Consider the following 22805-nt stretch of genomic DNA (forward strand, 5'->3'; position numbering starts at 1 on the left):
TACATTTCTTTAAAATTTTTTAATATTTTTTTTATATATGAGTGCTTTGCCTGCATGTATATAGGTGCACAACGGGCATGCCTAGTGTCCAGTGGCCAGATGAGGGTATCAGATCCCCTAAAACTGGAGTTATGAACAGTTACAAGCTACCATGTGGGTGCTGGGAATTGAATCCAGGTCCTCTGCAAGGGCAGCAAGTGCCGTTAACCACTGAGCCATCTCTCTAACCCCTACAAATTCATTTTTTAACATTATATTAAAAAAAAAGATCTAGTCATTGCTAGGGGTGAGAGAAGGAAACTATTTTGAATCTTGAGAAATCTTACTGAGAGATAATTGTTTTCTATCTACTCCTACAAATCCTGTTCCCCTATCTGTATCAGTGTAGTACCAAGTTTCTCATTACAGAGTATGGAGAGAAGGATGACTCTCACAACAGAAAAGACAGGCACAAAAGAATTTTGAAGACACTGGGCATCAGGCATAGGTGGTAGTGGACCCCGAGAGACAAAAAATCTGCTACTGCCCTTAGCTGCTGCCTGGAGTACTCAGACTGCTGCAGGAAAAGGAGATCCAGGAAGGTTTGGCAGTATCCTTGTGTTGAGGACATGGATCTGGGAGTGTAGGTAAACCAAGGCAACAAGAATTAGCAAAGCAAGGTACACAGAAAAAGCATCTCATGGACATGCAGAGCCTCCTCATTCCGCATCAGTCCATGTGAGGAATGACACAAGTCCCCGGGGCCTGGGGTAGTCACGAGAATCCCACTGCTCCAGTGCCAATTCTCCCACCTCTAGTCTGCTTGCTCTTTATAGCAATCAACTCTAAACTGACAGCGGAGCATTCTAAAGCATAAATCCTGGTAAAACGAACATCAATCAATCACTGCCACTACGATCTTCTCCTTCCACCTACAATGCTTTACCCATGATGACCTACTTTCCCAGATGGATGTGCCGGCATCCTTTTCTCCCCCATGAAGAAAAGAACTGTTATTGTTTGCCAAGAGAAAAGATAAAAGGGGACTTGAGACAGGGCAGAGGGGCCACCCTTCCACAGGCAGTCTCTGCTTGAGGAGAAAACCTGGACAGAATTTTATTTTGGTAGCATCCTAACGAGCACAGCTGCCAATGAGAGGTCAGCTGAGAAGTAGGTGTGCTGGTACACACCTGTAAGTACACACCAGGGGGTTGAGGTAGAAAGAACACAGATTCCAGCCCTGCCTAGGACAGACAAGACCTGTCCCAGGAGGACTAAAGAGTTTAGCATAGCCATAATCTATAATAAAGCAGCTTAATCTAATCCAGACTGACGTCATTCTATTTTCTTATCATATTTCTTACCACACACTAATGAAATAAATAAAACTGTTACTGCATTCACAAGAATTTTTATATTTCCAGAAAACTATTTAGGCTTAAGTATATAATTCAACCACATCATAAATGTTTTGATAAAGTGAAAAAATTATATATTCCCATGGTCTTCTACCAACTCAACTTGGCATCCAATATGAACATATTTATAAACTAAAGAATTCAAATAGAAAAAAAGACTTCATTTCATTTGATCTTTTCTCTCTGGGAAACTCTCCCTAGAAATACTGGACTAGGCTTCATGTTTCTTCACTGCATCTATGAATGGAATCAGAACACACTAGTCCTTAGCAGATACTTGATCTATAATCCAACACTATCCAAAATTATGGGGTGGTCATTTAGTACTTCCTACTTGTAAATCTTAACTTGGGTCTCCTGCTAATCATCTTTGCTTAATTCTAATGATCACCTCCACAGTTTCATTTAAGGCTATATATAAGATATATTATATATATATGATATAGATATAAGATATAGATATATAGATATATATAGGGCTATATAGAGAGAAAGATAAGGCTATAGGCATTAGCCTATCAAAATAAATGCAGGAGGGTTTTCTCTCTAGGGCAGCATCCACACTGGAACCCTAGTTTGACGCTTCACCATATATATTCATTCCTTTTCAAACATGAACCCAAATATAGTGATTGAGATTTCCAGGGACAACAAGGACAGACACCATTATCTTAACTGTGGCTCACGAATGTGCCCATTTAGGAAGAAAGAAGCACTGCAGGCCTTCCAGCCTCAGCAGGTTACTCAGACACTCCCACAGTAGAGACATCCCAGGGAAAGCCAAGCCTCAGGCTCTTGCACTGGTGTGTTCCTTTGACACCGCCATCTACCGTTTGCTTACTTGGTGCTTCTTCTGAATCAGTTTGTTTCCGATGGCATAGCCATGAGTCTCATCTCTCATAACTCAGATTCTTGCTTTGGTTCCCATTGTTTTTCATTAAAACTCCAAGTGTGTTTGTTACTGTTTGGAGTTTGAGAGATGAGAGTTGAGGAAAGACATGAAGAGATGAGAAGAGGACATATGAAGATTCTGGCACTGTCTTCCTAAGTCCCTGTGAATTCTGGTCCTCTCCCTCTAGAGCATCCTAGTGCTCATCTCATCTACACGGCTGTTCATACCACATGACCATGCTCTATGGTTTATATGGCCCCATACTTGAAGAGTGAGTACAGGATCTTTCCCAATAGTTCAAGCCTCCTGCAGAGTGTATTCATCACAGCTATCTAAAACTGACTAGCCTTAACACAGAATGTAGTATAAGGAAAAAAAATCCAGTTCTTCAATAATCCCTTGTACTCCCCAAAGACATGTCTATCAGAGCCTCAGAATGTCACCTTATCTTTACAAATCTATAGTACAATCACTGAGTATGGAGGCATATGTCTTTAATCTCTGTAATAGGTAGGCAGGGGATCTATGGGTTTGATACCAGTCTGGCCTACATAACAAGTTCCAGGCCAGCCTGAGTTCTGTGGTTAGATCCTGTCTTAAAATAAAATAGACAAACAAACAGAAAGACCTAGACTCTTGCTATTCATATACTTGTGTGACTTTTCAGACATTTCAAACAGGATGACTTTCCTTAAAAGGAGACAGAAAAGAAGAGAAGATGTAAAATGAAGACAAAGGCAGAGATTATAGATCCTCTGAGACATGGCCAGAAAAGCCTGAACTACCAAAAAGAGGAAGACAGGGAGGGAGCCTTCTCTAGAGCCTGCTTGAGCAGCATGGCCCAGTCACCACCTTAATTTTCCATTTCTGGTCTCTAGTACTGTGAAAGAATAAATTGCTATTGCTTTAAAAGACCCACTCTCACAATTAGTTATCACAGACATCAGAATATATTATCAACCTTTTCTGTACAGAACCAGAGAGTAACTACTTCAGGCTTCACAATACAATCTCTGCCGTAAACATGCTGCCAGACCATTGTGACTATGTACCAATTAAACTTCACTCACAAGATCAACCTAGCCAGGAGCTACAGCACACTGACTACATGACGTGAATGCTACCTGACTATCATTTAAGCACCTAAACCACTGTGTATTTTCCTAGATCCCTTTGCTCTTTTAAATTTCTAATCTTATACCATAAGAAAGCTGAATTATCTACTCAGATCCTACAGATTTATTTCCAGAATTTAATCTCATAATGCATGAGGTTTTTTCCCTTAAAAATCTTGCTCCAATACCAACAGGATTAGGGATGTTAGCCCTTTCTAGGCTTCTTATCATTTAGTAATGCACTAAGAAGGCAGCAGATCTCCTTACTAGTGTGTTGGGCGCCTCCCTTAGTTACTGTCTTTCAGCAGGTGATAGTAATTACCTTGATGGAGTTCATGCTCAAAACAGGAACCTGATTTCTCAAACATGCTAACACTTTTCTTTTGAAGAACAAAGCTGACCTTCCGTCGAGGCCCACCTCCCCGAGAGCCTTTCTCTGGCTCCTGAAGCAGAAGCGTGCTCCCCTGCTTCCTCACCACTCCTCTGAGAGCACTTACCTGACTCTCTCCCCACAGTCCCAAGCAGATCCTCCTTCCCAAACCACTCTTTCTTCCTGTCTTTAAACATGCCAGGATACACAAAATGCCTCAACAACACACACACACACACACACACACACACACACACACACACACACAACTGCCAATGTCCCTTAGATAAGAAAATAAACATGCACATATCCTGATCCACAGCAACTGCTCCTCCCTGCATACGCTGTGAAGCTCTCTAGATGAATACTGCTCTATGCATCCTTCTGCAATGCAGCTCTGTTAATTCCGGAAATTTCCACAGTAAACTCAGCCTGTCGGTTACCATGGAAACTGCCTGCTTCCTGGCATTACTAACAAAATGAGTGTCTTTCCCTAGACCTAAGAAACAGCAAAAGGAAAATCTGAAAAAAAGTCAACAAAAATTTGCTCAAACAATCCAATTTTAAGTATTTACATTCTAACATTTTTAGTCAGAAAGGTGTAAGAAGCTGGGTGCACTATAGGCCCCTATAACCCCAGCATTCAGGAGACTGCAGTAGGAGGTTGGAAGCCCTCAGCCAGTCTGGGCATGGTAGTGAGACCCTGTTTCTTGAAAGGATGGGAAGGAGGAGGAAGGGACAAACTAGAGAAACCTTCAGTAGTTGGGCCAATACTAATTTTTTTTAATATCTTTTTTTTTTTATTTTTTTTCTTTATTATTATGTGTTTTAAATTTTATACATCAGCCATGGGTTCCCCTGTCCTCCCCCCTCCCGCACCCACCCCCACCTTCCCTCCCAGCCCCTCCCCTCCATTCCCATGTCCTCCAGGATCAAGGCACCCCTGGGGATTCATTTAAACCTGGTAGATTCAGTACAGGCAGGTCCTGTCACCTCCTTCCAGACTGAGCAAAGTGTCCCTGTGTAAGCCCAAGGTTTCCAAACAGCCAGCTCATGCACTAAGGACAGATCCTGGTCCCACAGACTGGGTGTCTCCCAAACAGATCAAGCTATTCAACTGTCTCACTTATCCAGAGGGCCTGATCCAGCTGGGGGCTCCACAGCCTTTGGTTCATAATTCATGTGCTTTCATTCGTTTGGGCCAATACTAATTTAAGACGGAAAGATAAATGTTTCCTCATCAAGGAAAAAGTGATGTTTAAGAGGATAAGACAAACATTCCTGATTATATATTGCTGCTACAGCCAGTGTAGTTGCTAAGAGCTGGCCCTCTACCAACCATACCCAAAGCTTACCACTACAGTCCTTTCCCTGGGCTATATGTTTCCAACCCGTATCCCCACCACAGCACTTAAAATAGTACTTAAGGAATTCCACTAAAGACTCTCTTGGCATTACACATTGCTAACTGGTCCCTTCCCAACTGCTTCCTTGAAAAATGCTGGGCTGCTATATATCACACACAACCAGTTCATCTTCCACCTCTGAAGCACCTTTTCTTATTCTCTGCGTGTTCCTTAAGCTTCTACTACATTTCTTTGGAGTTTGGCCTTATGTACCATTCTCTCACCAAAATAAAGTCCTACCTTTTTACTAAGCAACTTTATTATCACTATCCTGACAAATCTCAGCTTCCTTTAAATCTCAATATAGTACCTACTTCTTATCAGGTCCATGGATGTGACCAGGTCACATCACACTCCTACCCACAAAGATACATTTGTTGCCATGATGGAGTGAAACCCTCTGAAAGGACAGATCAAAATCAATCCTCCCTCTTAATTATTGCTGTCACACACTTTGTCTCAGTGGAAAGTCCACTGTATATTTTGATAGCTGCTAAGTATTCCCACAAGAACATACATATGCACATTCTTGTAAGGATGTTTGGGAAAAGAAGCAGTAGTAGCACAAAACTTACTATTTGATAATTTTCTGTATCAGTGGAATATTCCTTTTGTTGTTGTGGGTTTTTTTGTTTGTTTTTTTTAAGATTTATTTATTTTTTATGTATAGTGTTCTGTCTGCACATATCCCTGCAGGCCAGAAGAGGGCACCAGATCTCATTACAGATGGTTGTGAGGCACCATGTGGTTGCCAGGAATTGAACTCAGGACCTTTGGAAGCGCAAACAGCGCTCTTAATCTCTGAGCCATCTCTCCAGCCCTTGTTGTTGTGTTTTTTGAGACAGGGTCTCACTATGTAGTTCTAGCTGGCCACTCATTATGTGGACCAGGCTGATCTTGAACTCAAAGAGATCTACCTGCCTCTGCCTCTTAAGTGCTGGGATTAAAGGTATGCACCACCACATTTGGCCAAATTGGAACATGTATTAATTATTCCTTTTCCTTTTTTTTTTTTTTTGAGCTGAATATCGAACTCAGGGCCTTGCGCTTGCTAGGCAAGCGCTCTACCACTGGGCTAAATCCCCAACCCTATGTATTAATTTTTTAAAGATATGTTAAATCTAAATGGTAAGATTATACTTATCTATATTAAAAGACTGATATTTTTGTTTATTGAGACAGAGCCTAACTATTCTGTCCAGGCTGGCCTTTCTCTTGGGCACAGGGAACTCCCACTTTGGCTTTCTTAGTAGCTGGGACAATAGGTGCAAGACCACATCTAACTCAACAATGCTCTTTTGAAGGTATAATAAAGACAAGTCCCAATGTTATCTAAAGGCAGCCAACCACTCAGACATACACTAGATTTGGCATGATGCAACAAGTGTTCCAGAGTAGACTGAGTACCAGATAATACTTGATAACAACTTGATAAAAATTTTCACTCAGGCTGCAGAGATGGTTCAGTGGCTAAGAGTGCTTAATGCTCTTGCAGAGGACCTGTGTTCAGCTCCCAACCACCTGTAACTGTAGTTCTAAGGGGTCTGACACCCTCTTCTGGCCTCCATAGACATCAGCACACACAGTATACATAAACTTAGATAAGCATACCTACATATATGCACATAAACTAAATAAATCAATTTCACACAAACAAATCCCTCTATAGCTGGGTCTGCTCAATGGTAGAAACTTTAATAGTAGTTTTAAGGCCCTGGATAAAATCGCTAGCACTGCTAAATAAATTATTCTACATTTCTTTCAAGCATCCTAGCAAGGGAAACTGAGTGAGCAGAAATGACATTTGTCATATACTTCTCTACTAACATAAGAAGTGAATTCAACCAACACCTGTGTTCATATATTTATCACCAAATATTATGACTGCTGTGGATATCGCTCTGTGTAAATAAAGTTCTGATTGGCCAGTGGCCAGGCAGGAAGTATAGGCGGGACAAGAGAGAAGAGAATTCTGGGAAGTAGAAGGCTGGAGGGAGACACCGCCAGCCGCCGCCAGGAGAAGCAACATGTAAAGACACTGGTAAGCCACACACCATGTGGCAAAGTATAGATTAACAGAAATGGGTTAATTTAAGATAGAAAAGGTAGATAACAAGCAGCCTGCCACGGCCATACAGTTTATAAGCAATATAAGTTTCTATGTGCTTTCTTGGTTGGGTCTGAGCGACTGTGGGACTGGCGGGTAAGAGAGATTTGTCCTGACTGTGGGCCAGGCAGGAAAATTATAACTACATTATGACTATTGAAATGCGTGTGTGATTTGAGAAAAATAACAGAAAAACACTTTTACTGTTGAGTAGGAACAAGCAATCTATCCATATAACTTTATTGTTTCTGTTGTTTCTTTAAATTATAATACCATTTACATATAGTGAAACGTTCAAATCATAACCATGCAGTACATTAAGTTTTGGCAAATTCATACACACTTAGGTATTGCAAGATTTAACAAGACAAAAAACCTGTAGCTCCCTGTGCCATTCTTGTCAATCTCCCCAAGACAAAGATTGTTCTGATCTCAACCACTACCACTGATTTCAGCCTTGTCAACTATGGAAATTCAGACAGATGAACGGAATGGTGTGTGCTCTCCTTGGTGCCTTGCTTTGTCTTAGCACTTCTGGATTTACATATGCCTATGTGGATCAGTAATTTTTATTGCATTCCAGTAAGATACAATTTATCCATCCATCCTCCCATTACTAGACATTTGTATTCTTTCTAGTTGTGGGAACCACAATGAACAGTTATTATGAATGTTCAAATGCAATTTTTCAAACAACATTTTTACCCTGGGCAATGAATACAAGGCTAGGTCATGTTTTAATTCATAAGTAACCATTGAGGAGTTCCCTAAAGTAATTAAACCCTTTTCTCTTCCCTCAACAATATATGAGAATTCTGATACCATCCTTTTAAGTTTGGGCCATTCTGGCAGGTGAGCAACATCATTCTTATTTTAGTCTATCTCTTCTGATTACTAATGTTAAACATGTCTTCCATTTCCATGTATTTATTACCTAGTCCTAAGTTTCTTTGTGAAATGTCCACATAAGCCTAAAACCCATTTTGTAAATGTGGTCATTTGTTCTGAGTAGTTTATTATATATCCAAAATTCCTTTGTCAGATAAATGCAGAGTTATCTTCTCACTGCATGACTGGCCTATATACTTTCCTAAGAAACTTCTGGTAAGCAGAAACATTATCTTCAGTGAAGTTCAATTTATCTCTGATGGCAATTTACACTACTAAGTGTGTTCCTCTGTGTATTAATTAAGTCTTCACCTGTGCCAGAGAAATACATTAGGATGTTTTCCTTTATAAGTTGAATGGAATTTCTTCTCTACCCTTTAGGACAATGCTGTATCTCAAGCACCTGGTGTGAATTAGGAATTAAGGTTCACTCTGCTATAGATTTCATCCCAGTGTGTTCCATCAGCATAAAAGGTCTGTCCTTTACCTGGAACTGTACAGGCATCTTAGACAAAAATTAACGAACTGTACATGTGTGCTCAAGCACTGAACTTCTATTCCATCTTATTAATGCATTTGTCTAACCATAATACCATTCTTCTACAAAGCTTCAGTTATTGTATCTTCATACTAAACCTTGAAATCAAGTAATGTACATCCTTCAGCTTCATCATTTTTTATAAAAGTATTTTTCACTATTCTACATCCTTTATATTTCCACATAAATTACATAATCAAAATGGCTGTGTGTGTGTGTGTGTGTGTGTGTGTGTGTGTGTGTGTTGCTAAGTTATTCCTGAGTTGAATTAATAATGAATGTGATAAGAACAGACAGCCTAGTAATGCTGTACTTTCCAAACCAGGAACACACCATTCCATTGTTTGCATGCATGTGCAGTGCATGTTAGGGTTTTAAAGGTCCCCCCGAGTTGAATTAATAAATGAAAGTGAGTGATTAGAACAGACAGTTAGTAATCCTGTACCTTTCAACATAGGAATACATTTTTTTGTGTGTGCATGTATGTGTGCATGACTGTGTATGGCTGTGATGATAAGGGGACTTGGCACATGCTAGGCAAGTACTCTATCACTGAACTACATACATGATTAGCCCAGAACAAGACATCCTGCCCATGTATTCAAGTCTTTCATTTTCTCTCAGTAACTAATGTGTTAGAAATTCTTAGTGTGTTTTCTTCAAGAATATCTAAAAAGAGTTTGTACTTTTAAGGCCTCTATAATCATTCTAACATTTTACTTTCCAGTGTTTATGTATACTAACAGATGGTTATAGAAAGAATTCCCTGACCCCTTGCTAAAGTCACTTCATAATTTTAGTAATTTTGGTAGATTAAGGTTTTCTACATATGCAATCACAACATCTGTCTGAAAAAAGAATAGTTTGCAATCCAGTCTGTATGTCTTTCTGTTCAGAGACCACAGACAGCACTGAGTCTTTTATCACTAAGTGTTCTATAGTGAGCACACTTCCTCAGAGGCCACCAATGAGGGAGGAACTACACCCTTAGTTTAATGAAATGTTTTTGATAAGTAATGTCAAATATTTTTCTGTACCTGTTGAAAATGGTCATATTTCTCTCCCTTGGTTTATTAATGCAGTGAACTGTAAGGATCATTTTCAAATATCCAATCAAGGTGAATCCAATTTTGTGTTTATGAGGATTTAACTGTGTTTATTAATGCTGGAGTTCCATGGTCTCCTTTGCTTTATAATGTGCTTGTTTGGTTTCTATGAGTGTTATGCTGACTCCAAAGTATGAGCTAAGAAATGTTCCTTACTCTGTTGTAGAAAACGTTCTGTAAACATAATATTGCTATTATTTTTTTGCTGTTGTTTGTTTCCACCAGGGCCTCACACACATTAGGTAGTGTCACTAACAGACACACTGAGCTGGGACCCACACCTCTTCCTTTTTTTATTTGCTATCAAGTACAGGAAAACCACCAAGGTCCCACATTGCCTTTCTGAGAAAGTACAAATAAATTCAACTTTTTACCAGATGAGGGATTTCTTGAGTCAGTTTTGGTTATTTATGTCACAAACTAACTCAACTTGCTAAATTTCTTGTGATAAATTACTATATTTCTGTAGTGATAGCCCCTCTTTCAATTTTACAATGGTAGCCTGGAGTTCTTTTTCGTCTCTTTTTTGGGAAGGGGCACCTTGTCCTCCCAAGTGGTAGATCTACAACAGGCTGACTCCACATGTCGCTGAACTTCTTTTGTTTTAAATGCCCTAGGCATTTATCACTGCTGTTAGTTTTCTTGTTTTGAGTCTGGCTATATAACCCATGCTGGGCTCTTGATTCTCTAGACTCTTACCTGCCATACAGCAAATGCATGTACAGTACCTCACTTATTTATTTCCTTTTAGGAACAACTTTTGAAATGGTTAAGTATTCTCTATTATTCATCTATTTCATGTCACCTAAAGTTCTGCTATTTTTATTATCTCCTTTCTTCTCATTTAACACTTGAATTCACTCTTTCCTAGCTCTTCAATATTACTCATTAATCTTCTAAAGGACTTTGTGCCTTGCCTAGGTAGTGAGATACTTTGTAACAATATCCTTAGGCACTGGGTGGTGGCACTTGCCTTTATCACAGCACTTGGAAGGCAGAGGCAAGAGAATCTCAGTGAGTTCGAGGCTAGACTGGTCAACAAAGTAAGTTCCAGGACAGCCAGAACTGTTACACAAAGAAATCCTGCCTCAAAAAACAAAAAACAAAAAACAGCCAATATTGCTGTGGGATAACACTCTTGTATACTGGTTTAATAAAACACTGATGGGCAGAGCAAGAAGAATAGAAGAATGCTGGGAAGAGCAGAGGGAGACTCAGGAGTTACCAGCTAGACACAGAGGAAGCAAGACGACAAGACAGAACTGAGAAAAGATACTAAGCCACGTGGCTAAACATAGATAAGAATTACGGGTTAAATTAAGTGTTATAGCTAGTCAGTAATAAGCCTGAGTTAATGGTTGAGCAGTTATAATTAATATTGAGCCTCTATGGGGACATGGGAGCCAGGCAGGACCAGAGAAACTTGACTACACAATATCTTTAGGCTTTTTTTTTCTGACTCTTTAGAACTTTCATAATTTCTCAGATTGAGTTTAACTGATGCCCATTTCTGAGGGGGGTGAGTGGGGTGGATGTGACTTACAAAACATGTAGGGCCAGGCTTCATGGTATACACCCAGAATCCATACACTTAGGTAGCTGAGGCAAGAGTTCCAATCCAGCCTGGGCTATATACTCAATTTAAGATCATTCCTAAAACTCCCTTAAACTCTTTACCATCGCAAAAAGAAAAGTATTCGGAGATCAGCTTTCTATGGGAACACATCATTCCTTCAATCAAAAGGTTTAATTTCAAAACCCCCACTAATGCAACTTCTAAATAGGCATGCAGTATCTTCCTTTTGCTCTCCTAACACTAGTGAACAGACATTTGTGAGCATCAAGCTCATGATGTAAAAAACTAGGAAAGAAGGAAGCACTAGAAAAGAAACATCAGCTGCCCACACCGCTGGCAGCCAGGTCATCAAGTGTGCGTGATGCCTACTGCTCAGCCACATACTGCAAAAAACATGGTAAGAGTAAAGAATGGAAGCTGAGTGTTTTGTTAACTCTACATGATAAAGAAAAACTTGAAAAGTAGCTAGAGAATGTGAAATGAGACTCTTGGATTCCCAGTAAATATCAGTTCCCATGCAGTGTGCATTTTACTCCTGACTCTGTTGATGTCAAATGGGGTATCCTTTATTTAAAGCAAACGACAATTTCAACAGTATTTTTCTTTGCCTGAATACTGTCAGGGAAAAGATATTTCTTTAAAAAAAAAAAATACCCAGAGAAAAAAAACTGGAACATGAGAAAGAAGTATGTTGAAAGCTAAGTCCAAAGGATCATTTGCATCAAATAAAGGAAAGAAAAAAATACAGGTAACACTGGTGTACTGCCTGAACATGCACAGTTACCCACTTGATTCAACTGTCTGAGTGAAGCCACCATGTTTAATAGCATAGCATACAAAGTAACACATTAACTCTTAAACAAGATACTTTGGAAACATCAAAAATCAAGATTTAGTTGTAGCTGGGTTTTATGCATCTTCTGAGAATCTAAATTCTCAAACTGTCACTTTGACAAATTCAAATTCAGAAGATATCATTACCAATCATCTTGCTAATTCAAACTTTATAAATAATTCTGTGGAAACTGTGTCAGGTCAGGAAAATTCATTCCTCTTCAGCACAATTAAGAATTAAACACAAGTAACAAGTTTGATATTGCCATTTTTATACCCACAGAAACTTCAAAAGCTGCAATTAACTCTGTCACACAAGCCCCAAGTAAGCCATGGAAATGGAGGTTACTGACTTAGACTCCTTAAATAAGGATGTAGACTACAGTGCACAAGTTTACAAACTGAATATTCATACTGCAGACAAGACATAAAGAAGGAACATCTTTGGAAAGTCTCTAACCTACATTCAAAGGCCATTCTTCTTCAACTACAAGAACAACAATCTCTAGCAAGATTGAAGACTTTGGAAGCTTTTATAAGCCAACTAAGGCAGGAGAACTGGCTATCTGAAGAAAATGTCAAGATAATAGAGAATCATTTCACAACACATGAAACCACTGTGATACAAGTTTTGAAAGTTATGATTTTTGTATAAACTTTTTCCAATTAAATCAAAATGATATGTGAAGTGAACCTTGTCCTGTAGATAAAGTTCTTAATGAAGCTATGAAAATGCACTAATGTTACAAACAACATCCTGTTCTTATAATGCTCATTATAATAGGGGAAACTAAAAGAAGTGGTTGGCTGAAGAAATGGTTTTATTACTTGATAGTTTCCCTAATTAGAGCCAAAACAGTAAGATTTATTTATAAAAATAATGAACAAAAACAAAGTCAAAACTGCCCAGACTGCATCAATCCCAGTTCTGCCACTGGCGTATGACTAGAACAAGCTAGTATCTTGACTCTCAGAGGGCTAGGAATGTAACTTGGTGATAGGGAACTCAGCTGGTTTATGCAAGGCCTTAGAGTCCAGTCACCAATACTGGGGGAAAAAGAGGAGGCTCAGTCACTAATCTGTAAAATAACAGCACTTATTCTGTCATTAATAATCTGTTTCTTTGTAGTTCCTTCCCTTTCTATGAAGATAGTTTATCAGAAAAGATTTTCTACAAGATGATATACACTTATGTAATAGAAGTTGTCTAGAATTTAATATTAACTATTAGATTATCTTCAATATCCTTTGTGTTATGTAACCCATTTGGCACTAATTACACACCTATAATGTAAAGGAAAATATCATTATTAGTATTCTATTTCAGTTGAACTCAGTTGATGTTTTAAAAGTTAAAGAGAATATACCTCAGTATTTTATATATGTATATATATAGCTTACCATTGTAATACAGTCATCTAAGTGCCTGAACATCCTATATTTGTAAAACTATATTTATAAACCAAAAAGTTTAATCTTAAATATATTTTAGAAATCATAGTTTTGCATCTGTTTCTTAATAGGTATGTTTTTTTGAAGTATATTTCTATTAATTTTTACATCTAAAATGACAGAGTAACACTTAAAACTATATATTCCCTTCTATATATATTTTAGTAAAGCTTATAGGGAAGAAATTGTAACTAAATAGCTAAGACTTTATCCAAAGAGAACTGATGATGTTATAAATAAAAATACTGTTAATATTGAATTTCAGAGAAATGAATTTACACTAACGACTATGGCTACCGCACACACGTGAGGAAGAAGTGGCATGTGCCCTGGGAACTGCCAACATAACAGCTAGACATGTCACTGCCTGAGGCACTGAGCACAGTCCCATTGATCTCATTCTCCGTTTGTGTCGGGGTTCTGATTTTTGTTTTGTTGTTGTTTTTAAATGAAAAGTAATCCTCTGGTAGGATGGTTCTGAGCATTCTATAATATAAAAAAGATGTCCAGGGACCTCGAAAATAGAAAGTACTCAATAAATATTAGTTCCCCTCAATTACAAGTAACTATTTTGTAAGTGGATAGTTATTATTTTTAGCTATATATCACTTTGCTTCTTCAGGATAATAAAACTAATTGGTATTATTTAACTGTGTTAGATAATATAAAAACACATTATTGTTTTATTAGATGACTATGAAGGAAAATACCCGAAATTAAGTATTCCTGTGTTACATTTTGCTAATAAACAATTTACAACAGGTCATACAAAAATGGAGGAGGGAATCTTATATAGAAGTGAAGATCATGGGCTGGAGAGATGGCTCAGAGGTTAAGAGCACTGTCTGCTCTTCCACAGGTCCTGAGTTCAATTCCCAGCAACCACATGGGGCTCACAACCATCTATAGTGAGATCTGATGCCCTCTTCTGGCGTATGGCAGACTTGCAGAAAGAACACTTTACATAATAAATAAAAATAAATCTTAAAAAAAAAGTGAAGATCATTTCTAATTTCCTATTTTTAATTATATTTTTTCAGAAATAATGTATATATCTAGCTATGTTTCTTTAAACTAAATGGACTAAAATAAGTATTTAAGGTATTTTCTTGATTTGGGTCTAATCAACTGAGAGAATCTTCTCAATCTAACCCAATTGATCTCTAAAGTTTTATCTATAGATTCTGACCAATTCATTTTTTAGTTGAACTATTACAGGAGTCTCTTAATCCTGTACATATTGTTAACTACCCTATGTTTATAAGCCATGGAGCTAACTAACACTATCATCCACCTATCACAGTTTCCAAGCTCAGAAATGTCAAGTTACTTTCTAATACCTACTAAAATAAAAGCAAAACTTTTTACAAAAAAAGAAGAAGAAGAAGAAGAAGAAGAAGAAGAAGAAGAAGAAGAAATAGTAATAATAAATGCTAGGAAGAACAAAGTAAAAGTAAGCAGTAACTGAATTAGCAAGGCAGACAAAACTGAAATGAAAAACTGCCTAGACAGAGGATTCAAGAGAGCAGACAGACAAAAGAAGGAAGGCAGGAAGTCAGTCAGGAAGGCAGGAAGGCAGGAAGGCAGTCAGGAAAGCAGGAAGGCAAGAAGTCAGTCAGGAAGGCAGGAAGGCAAGAAGGCAAGAAGGCAGGAAGGCAGGAAGGCAGGAAGGCAGGAAGGAAGGAAGGAAGGAAGGACGGAAGGAAGGAAGGAAGGGTTGGTTGGTTTTCACCACAGAAGATCAAATACAAGAAGCATCAGTGAGGATGCAGAATAGGGTCAATCCCAAAACCTATTTGAACCCACAGGACATAAGCAGTCACAGAGCCTTAGATTATGCCAAGCAAACATGACCCCTCTCTGCTTTAGCAGTGACCTAAGGCACAAGAACAGGGAGGAAACACAGTAGAAGTCTGTAATAGAGATAAAACTCACCTTTCTGCCTAGTTTGAATCCCCAAGTGCAGCAAGCAGCCTCATGCATAAACCTTCCCTCCACAACAGAATCTACTCTCTGCCTATTAAAGGGGGAGAAGAGGAGAGAGACAAACTGGGCAGAGATCAGGTGTCTTGGGGCTGCTTGGAGAATGCAGGCAGAGCCCTCTCCCACCTCCAGCTAAAAAGCTCTTTGTCTTTTAGCCATCCACTTTGTACAGAAGTAAAGAAAGCACTTCCAGGGCTGGAGAGATGGCTCGGAGGTTAAGAGCACTGGCTCTTCCAGAGGTCCTGAGTTCAATTCCCAGCAACCACACGGTGGCTCACAACCATCTGTAATGAGATCTGGTGCCCTCTTCTGGCCTGCAGTCATACATGCTATATACATAATAAATAAATCTTTAAAAAAAAAAGAAAGAAAGAAAGAAAAGAAAGCATTTCCACAGAACTTCAGTCTCTCTGCCCTCCAACCCAACTCTTCCCAACTCTCTCCCTCAATTCATCAAATGAAATAACAAACATGAGTATTACAACTCAGAACTGTGCACTACAGCCAAGCCAGAGATAGTGATAGTGCTGAGAAGAAGCCAGCACTTAGTTTCCATTACTGCTCATATCTACAGAAAAAGTTAAAGGCAAAAGTTGGCCAGGTATGCTGACCCAAACCTATAATCTCAGCACTCAGAAAGCTGAAGCAGGAGGAACATTGTGAGTTAGAGGTCAGTCTGAACTACACAGACTCTGTCTCAAAAAGAAGATAACATTTTCTACAATGTACCCAACAGTGAGTGCTCTTTTCAGTGAAGTTTTACTGAGGAAGTATACTACAGAATTCAGAGTACTGGAGATTAACATAGGACTTTAAAATGGAATCTTCATGCCAAGGTATCAAACAAAGGGAAATGAGGCCTTGGTCTCAACAAAAGGCCCTGAATTTAAATTGTAGATTCCAGTGCTTAAGCCCCCAAAATATCAATACTCATTTATTTTCAGGTCATTCTAAATATATAGTGGGGGGGGAGGGGAGGTGTGAGTGAGTGAGTGAGTGAGTGAGTGTGTATGTGTATATGTGTGTGTGTGTGTGTGTGTGTGTGTGTGTGTGTGGTGTGTGGAGGGGGGAGGGGTTCACCTGCATGTATGTTTACACACCCAGTACCCACAGAGGCCAGAAGAAGGTGTCAAACTCCAGGGAACTGGAATTACAGATGATTGTGAGACTCCAGCTAAGCTCTTAAGAGAAGCTTAGCCATGAGCGGATAGCTTTCCCAGACAGCTAACCTTCATTCTAAGGTTACTGGTGAAACCCTTAATACATACACACAGTTCTCATTTGTAGACATTACTATGGCAAAAATATAGTATTCCAGTCACCCCTGTTAAAGGACACTGCACCCACTTGTTACTGTTTGCAAAAACAAGTTGTGCCTAACTTCAGAAGAGAGCCAGTAACTGTGCCTCTTTGAGAAGACTAGATATATCTCAAGTCCAATGAAGCCTGAATCCTGACATGAATAAATTATATTTAAATCATAAGAATAGAGATTCTGTTGCAGCCTTTTAACTGTAACTGTCACCACCTGCTCTCTGCATCTCAACACTAGGACTAGATGAAAATACAAATGGATAATGTAAAAAGCATCTGGCTGTCATGCTCAGGAAGGTTTGGGGTAAGAAAGATTACTTTTTAATACACCACATCAATTAGACTGAAGGTTTTGGTAAATTATTATTTCTGAAGTTATTAGCATGTTCCCAGTATTTTCAGTAAGATACACTACCATTTCTATCATTTTAAAATACTGACTAATAAAAGGCAACACCAACATCTATACACTAACTTGAACCAACTGATATACCACACGAATCTTCTAGAAACAAGAATCTATTTCCACTAAATGAGGAGTGGGGACGAACGCAGTGAGAAGACAGCTGCGCTTCTAAATACAACCTGCACTTTAGCTGAAAGCCCAAAGTTTATTAAGAAAGATATAAGTGAGCCTGTGTCTCTGGCTGTATTTTCCAAAGTAAACATTTAAAAAAGAAAATTGTGTTCAACTAAAGACTACAGAATCAGTAACTTTCTATTTAAGTTCAAAGGGTGACATTTCAAATTACTATAAGGAAACAGAAACAGCAGCCCCTTGCTTTGCATGAAGTGCAGCAGTGGAAAGCTCTGCCCTTAGTCCCTGAGCATACTCACATGTGTGGGTTCTGGACTCCTGTAGTGTTAGGATGGAGAGTAAACCGTGCTGTCGATTTGACAGGTGGATTGGCAAAATTCAACTTCAGTGCTTTGCGTTTACCTGAGAAATGAGAAACACAAAGTAAAAGTTTCAAATAGTAACCACAAATACATGGAATGATTAAATTTAATGACTTTTTTAACATTCAAGTATTATAAAACTGGTTATTTTGTCTTTTTTTTTTTTTTTTTTTTTTTTCTCTCCCAGAGCTGAGGACTGAACCCAGGGCCTTGCGCTTGCTAGGCAAGCGCTCTACCACTGAGCTAAATCCCCAACCCCTGGTTATTACTTTGAAGGCATGAGAAATTCAGTAAAAGGCAGAGAAACTTGCTGTAATGAATCAGTCACTATAGAACAATATTTGAAAAGGCAACAAGTATCTTCTAATGAAAAGAAAGTAAACAAAAGCTATCTCATGCCCCACACCCACAAATCACTCTCTGCTGCAGGTCATCAGATGATGCTTGGTGCTTCCCATTCAGAGTCCAGAAGTCTAACACTTGGCAGGAAAAGTACCAGTCTCAGTAGAATCATCTAACCCAAGGTGAGCTCAAACACTGCAGTGTTAGAAGCCAAATGTCTTCCGTTTAACCAAAATCCCCTTCCTTCATTTCTTCAGAACAGTGTAAGTGCTGAGTGGCAGATCTAAAGCATTCTGAAGCTCTGATAGTAAAAACTATCACAGCATGGATCTACCTCAAGCTAACAATACAGGTACCCCAACAGTTACAGAGCTTAAATGCAGGGAAATATCAGCATTTTTTAATACACAAGTAAATTCTGTCCATTATAGAAAAACCAGAAAATTCAGAGAAAAGTTTTTAAAATGTTAAACATATATGTAATATATAACATTCTTAAAACATGTGTATCCATGTATCACTCCAAAATAACAATTTGTTGCTTTCTGTTGCAAACTGTTTCCCTAAACATGGACAGACAAATGCTTTCTCTGAATTTTTCACTCAGGCCATGGTACTGCTTCAACATGCTTTCATTGCTAGCCATATTTCCTTCTGGGCCAATAAGCCACATGGAATCAATTCTTTAGGGTTTCTACAGATATCCTGTAACATAACAGGGCTTTCACTCATTCTGGTTTCATGTTCATTTTACGGATATTTTCTCTGGCACTTATGCCTCCAGAGTGTCTTATACACACGTCTACTCAGCCAATCTCTACAATCAACACTTGCCCGCCTCAGTCAATTCTAAAGGTTTACTAGAACACACCAACTGCAGATACAAGATTGGGGAGTGAAGCAAGGGATGTCAGACTGAGAGCATACAGCTCCTGGGCAGTCCTAAGAGCGGCTGGAAGGGACGGGCCTTTCTGCCGATCAGGAAGATACTAGGCACAGCGCTTTAGAAATAAGTATGGTACAGGAGTTTTCACATGACCTGCTGTGTCAGTTATCAAACTGTACTTTCAAACCACTTTCATCTGACTCAACTAGGGTCTTTCAAACTATGTGCAAGAGGTGGTCTGCATACAAGAACATCAGATTTCATTTTAAAAGTATATTGTATTAGGAGGTTGGGGAACCATTTTTTGGTTGTTTGTTTTGATATAGGGTTTCATGAAGCCCACCTGGCCTCAAAGTCACCATGTAACTGAGTAATGAGTTTGATTTGTTAATTCTCCTGTCTCCACCTCCTGAGTGTGAGTGCTAGGAATATAGACATGCATTACCAGCCATAGTTTAAAACTTAAAACCAAAACAAGGAAAAATCATTTGGACAAAGCAGCAGGCTAAAGGGTGAAAAAAATTTTTTACCAGCTAGCTACACATCTGAAAGAGGGCTAATATCCAAAATACATAAAGAAAACACACATACACACACACAAAAACTAGACATCAAGAAAACATAATACCATTAAAATGGGGTACAGATCTAAACAGAATTCTCAAACAAAACTCAAATGACTGAGAAGTACTTTAAAAATGTTCAACATCCTTATTCAACAGGGAAATGCAAATCAAAACTACTTTGAGATTTCATCTTATATTAATGAGAATGGCAATGACCTTGGCTGGTGAGGATATGGAGTAGGGAATTACCGTTGCTGGTGGGAGTGTACAGCCACTATAGAAATCAGTTTGGTGATTCTTCAGAAAGATGGGACTCAATTTATCTCAATTTCCAGCCATACCACTCTTGGGCATTTATGCAAAGGATGCTTTATCCTACTAGAGAGATTTATTCAACCATGTTCACTGCTGCTCTATTCATAATAGCCACAAATCGGAAACAACCTAGATGTCTGTCAATGTGGTACATTTATACAATGGAGTATATATTACTAGGGGGTTGCCATAAAATAAAATAAAATAAAATCTTCAAGTTCACAGGTAAATGGATGGAACTTAAAAAAAAAAATCCTAAATAAGGTAACTCAGATCCAGAAAGACAAATATGGTGTGTATTCACTTATATGCAGAAGTTAGCTGTTACGTCATTGATAAGCAAGCTATAACCCATAGAACCACAGAGGCTAGGTAGAGAGTAAGGGACTGAGGTGGGAAGGGACCTCCATAGGAAGGTAAATAGAAGAGTTGGACTGGAATGGGAGGACCAAACAGGAAGGAGGACACAAAAGGGGGCAAGGAAGGGAATATGGTGATGGACTAAAACTAATTTTAGAGGTCATATGGAAACAGTAGAAGCTTCCTATAATATATACATATATGAAGGCAATCTAAGGAAATGGCCAGATAATGGGGGAGAGAGAGCCCCCAACTGGGCACCTCTCATCAGCAAATGAAGCTTCCAGTACTGGCAATGGGTTACAGCTAATCAAGTTCTTGGCCAATGGGATCCCCATGGGAACGCCCAAACAACCCAGACTATTGCCAAGGAAACTGGTGGCTCTCTGCAAACCGACAGTAAGCCCCTATGACTGAGGACAACACCTACACAACTCACTGAACTCAGACAAGTCAAGCTGGTGCTTACCTAGAGCCTTCACCCCTATTCATGCTACTGGAAGGCACTCTGCATGCTAACAAAGAAGAAAGGTAAAACCAACCCCGCTGCAAAACCATCCATCCACAGCAGTGACCCACCTGCAAGATACGCTGGTGCAACAGTGGCACAAAGCTGGTGGGAGTAACCAACCAACATCTATTTTGAGTTAAGGCCAGTTCCATAACATGGAACCCACACCCAATGATCTTGGGTGGCCAGGAACCCAGGAGAAAACCAAATGCTACTATTCTGCCAAAGGAATGTAGCAATCCAATGACTCCTAATGACATTCTGCTATACTCATAGATCTCTGCCTTGCTCAGCAATCATCAGAGAAGCTTCCTCCCACAGCAAATGAGAACAGATACAGAGACCCACAGCCAGATAATATGCAGGGAGTGAGAGACCTTGGAACACTGAGGCCTAAAAGGGAGGTCTCCATCAAATTCCTCCTCCTCTCAGGGATGGGAGAACTCTGTGGAAGAGGAGGCAGAAAGAGTTTAAGAGCCAGAGGTGATGGTGGACACCAAGGAATCAAGGCCTTCTAGTGACAACAGGGTTGGCACACATATGAACTCACAGAGACAGTGACAACATGCACAGGGCCTGCAGGGGTCTGTAACAGATGGGGTCCTAACAGCTAAAAGGAGAAGTTATCTCTAATTGACAGTCACTTGCAAATGAATAGTTTTCTCCAAGGGAGTCTCACTGGGGAAACTACTCTTAAAGGTAGGCCCCATGCCTAGCAGTAGATGGCCAACACTCAATGAGCTCAAAAGTATCTTTGCATATTGTCTCATAATGGTAAGTCAGGGAGGGTTTTATTTTTTGTTTCTGTTTCTGGTTTGTTTTTGTTTTTGTTTTTTTCTCTTACAAGTCCTTTATGTATATATTATAGTTTCCAGTTTGGGGTTTTTAAGAGTGTATGAACATGTGTGCCTCTGCACCTATATGTGGCTCTTGTGCTTTTTCTTTGGTTCTTTCTCTTGATTGTTTTGTCATAGCCCAATTTGTTTTTTTAAACCGTCATTGTATTGTATGATTACTCCTTAGATGCCTGTTAGTTTTCTAAGGAGAGACACAAAGGGAGTGGATCTGGACGGGTGGGAAGATGGGGAGAAACTGGAAGTAGGAAGAGGGAAAACCACAATCAGAAAACAGTGCATGGAGAAATATATTTTCAATTAAGTCAAATCAGTTAAAATGCTTTCTTGGCGGTGTGGGGTAGGGAAGGAAACAGTGGCAGAGTAATCTCAGACAAACTGGAGCCTGTTAATATAGACCAGGCTAGCCTGAAACTGACCCTCTCGAGACCGCTTCTGCCTTTGTGTGCTGGGATTACCGGTGTCACCACCACATGTGGCACAGCAAGGTGATCTTTAACATTTAGAAACAAAGCAAGAAACAAACTTCTTGGGTATGGTGGCTTGTGCCATCACACAGGAAGCTGAGGAAAGGGAATTACCTCAGGTATGAGGTCAAGCTGGTCAATACAAGCAAGCTCCAGGCTGCCAGGGCTACACTGTGAGACTCTATCTCTCTCTCAAGCAAAACAAAACAAATTTGACAAAGAACATTAATATAAACAAGAAGAACTATGTGAAGTTCTAATACAGAAACATTCAAGATGTTTTATTTGTTAAAGTGGTCCCGTCTCAAGTACAAGCTTGGCTAGAGAACCGCTGGTCAGGGTGACTAGGTCAAACAATCACCAACAGAAAATTGCTTTTAAAAAGCAAACTGACAGAATTCGGCAATATGAAAATATTCTTTTAAGAAATGCTCCTTTCTTCTTGAAGAGCTGTCCTTGTGACTCTCAAAGGCAAGGGATTTGCCCTGCTAGGACTCACTGTGTTGGAGTCTAAACAGTTTCTTCGACTTTGTCTTTTGTGAATGAGAATATTACTCACGCCATCCTCTCACCACTGAAGCATGGAGTCGGGTCATTTGTCTTCCAGTTTCCAGGTCCACAAATAC

General features: G+C 39.3%; 1 protein-coding gene and 1 pseudogene across 7 annotated transcripts in view; one reads left to right on the forward strand and one right to left on the reverse strand.

Moving 5' to 3' along the window:
- Map2k4 (mitogen-activated protein kinase kinase 4) overlaps window positions 1–22805 on the reverse strand; it is a 98654-nt gene that overhangs the window by 49625 nt on the left and 26224 nt on the right. For 4 of the 7 annotated variants that reach the window (XM_036197890.1, XM_036197889.1, XM_036197886.1 and 1 more), the window contains one exon: window positions 17816–17918. Coding sequence is in view for 3 of the 7 variants with exons in the window: in XM_036197886.1 (XP_036053779.1) it covers window positions 17816–17918 (103 nt within the window). In the remaining 4 variants the exon portion in view is untranslated. Of the gene's footprint in view, window positions 1–3726; window positions 3881–3901; window positions 3959–4080; window positions 4149–17815; window positions 17919–22805 lie in introns of those variants that run through there. The other 3 variants (XM_036197887.1, XM_036197892.1, XM_036197888.1) reach the window with 3 other exon arrangements.
- On the forward strand, window positions 7754–12884 carry LOC118590177 (annotated as a pseudogene).

Source organism: Onychomys torridus, chromosome 8, assembly GCF_903995425.1.
Source record: "Onychomys torridus chromosome 8, mOncTor1.1, whole genome shotgun sequence".
NCBI lineage: Eukaryota > Metazoa > Chordata > Mammalia > Rodentia > Cricetidae > Onychomys > Onychomys torridus.